Genomic DNA, 1,088 nt, shown 5'->3' with positions numbered 1-1,088 from the left:
GCGGGCGGGGCGACCTTTCGTGTTCAACGTTAACGTTAACGAGTCCGTATCGTGATTCAGGTGATAAAAGATTATCAATTGTTCATGGTCGTTGGAATATTGTTGGCTGTCGATCTAACGATCATGACAACGTGGCAAGTGGCTGATCCGTTTTATCGGGCGATAAAACAAATGGAGCCCTATGTGAGTACAAAAATATACAAAGGTTTATATATCTATGTCAATAATATACGCTTATAAATTTTGGTATTCCTCTAATATCATCTATCATAATTTGCGAAGCAAACTCGCGTTAATGCTCGTTAATAGGCGAATTGCCTCTCGATTGCAGCATCACCCTTCCAGCGAGGATATAATAATCATCCCGGAAAACGAGTATTGTCAGAGCAATCAAATGAATATTTATCTGTTTTGCATATATGCATACAAAGGCCTTTTAATGGTAAGTTAAGCTGAATCGCTAAGCGCCTCAGCGGATAAAATGGCATACGATATACACTCACCTGACCGGCTTTCAGATATTCGGTGCCTTTCTGGCATGGGAAACGCGGCACGTTAGTATACCGGCATTAAATGACAGTAAATACGTAGGGATGAGCGTGTACAACGTTGTTATAATGTGCGTCACCGGTGCAGCTATAAGCTTCGTGCTGACTGACAAACAAGACGCCATGTTTATAATGTTGGCGGTGTTCATTATATTTTGTAGTACAGCCACTCTTTGTCTGGTTTTTATTCCTAAGGTACGTTTATGTATCTTACTCGACGTTTTGCATTTTAAATTGGCTGACCTTCGATCGTAGACGTTCGAAGAGATTACTTAATTGAGTGCTTTCCGTTTAGCATTTTCCGAACGGAAACTTTGTCAAACGGATTTAATTTTAAATCGGCAAAGTCTCACAAAAGTTCTCGTTCATTTAAGCATGATACTATTGATTTGTTTGATACTATCTATTCGCCGCGTGTTCAATCTTCAGCAATCTTCTTATTACAGATTACAGTACAGGATCTTTGTAGAGCTTTCTTTCAAAGTCTCGGAATTCTCAGTCGATATACTTATTTAAAGAAACTTTTCAATCACATCTGTG

At 39.2% G+C, this 1,088-nt stretch overlaps 1 protein-coding gene across 1 annotated transcript; it reads left to right on the top strand.

Annotated features, from left to right (window-relative positions):
- Nucleotides 1-33: 33 nt before the first annotated feature.
- On the top strand, nt 34-1,082 carry LOC112454720 (gamma-aminobutyric acid type B receptor subunit 2-like). The gene is made up of 3 exons (XM_025016264.1): nt 34-183; nt 332-442; nt 519-1,082. Exons 1-3 carry the CDS (start codon nt 85-87, stop codon nt 801-803), a joined length of 495 nt encoding a protein of 164 aa, XP_024872032.1. The 5' UTR covers nt 34-84; the 3' UTR covers nt 804-1,082.
- The last annotated feature ends 6 nt before the right edge of the window (nt 1,083-1,088 follow it).

The sequence above is a fragment of the Temnothorax curvispinosus genome, unplaced genomic scaffold (assembly GCF_003070985.1).
Source record: "Temnothorax curvispinosus isolate PA1 unplaced genomic scaffold, ASM307098v1 QBEX01005276.1, whole genome shotgun sequence".
Classification (NCBI taxonomy): domain Eukaryota; kingdom Metazoa; phylum Arthropoda; class Insecta; order Hymenoptera; family Formicidae; genus Temnothorax; species Temnothorax curvispinosus.
This window is presented reverse-complemented; position numbering and strand designations above follow the sequence as displayed.

Coding starts and splice junctions, on each gene's coding strand:
- LOC112454720 (XM_025016264.1), top strand. CDS start 85: ATGGTCGTTGGAATATTGTTGGCTGTCGATCTAACGATCATGACAACG. Junction 184..331: donor TAAAACAAATGGAGCCCTAT/GTGAGTACAAAA, acceptor TCTCGATTGCAG/CATCACCCTTCCAGCGAGGA. Junction 443..518: donor CATACAAAGGCCTTTTAATG/GTAAGTTAAGCT, acceptor ACCGGCTTTCAG/ATATTCGGTGCCTTTCTGGC.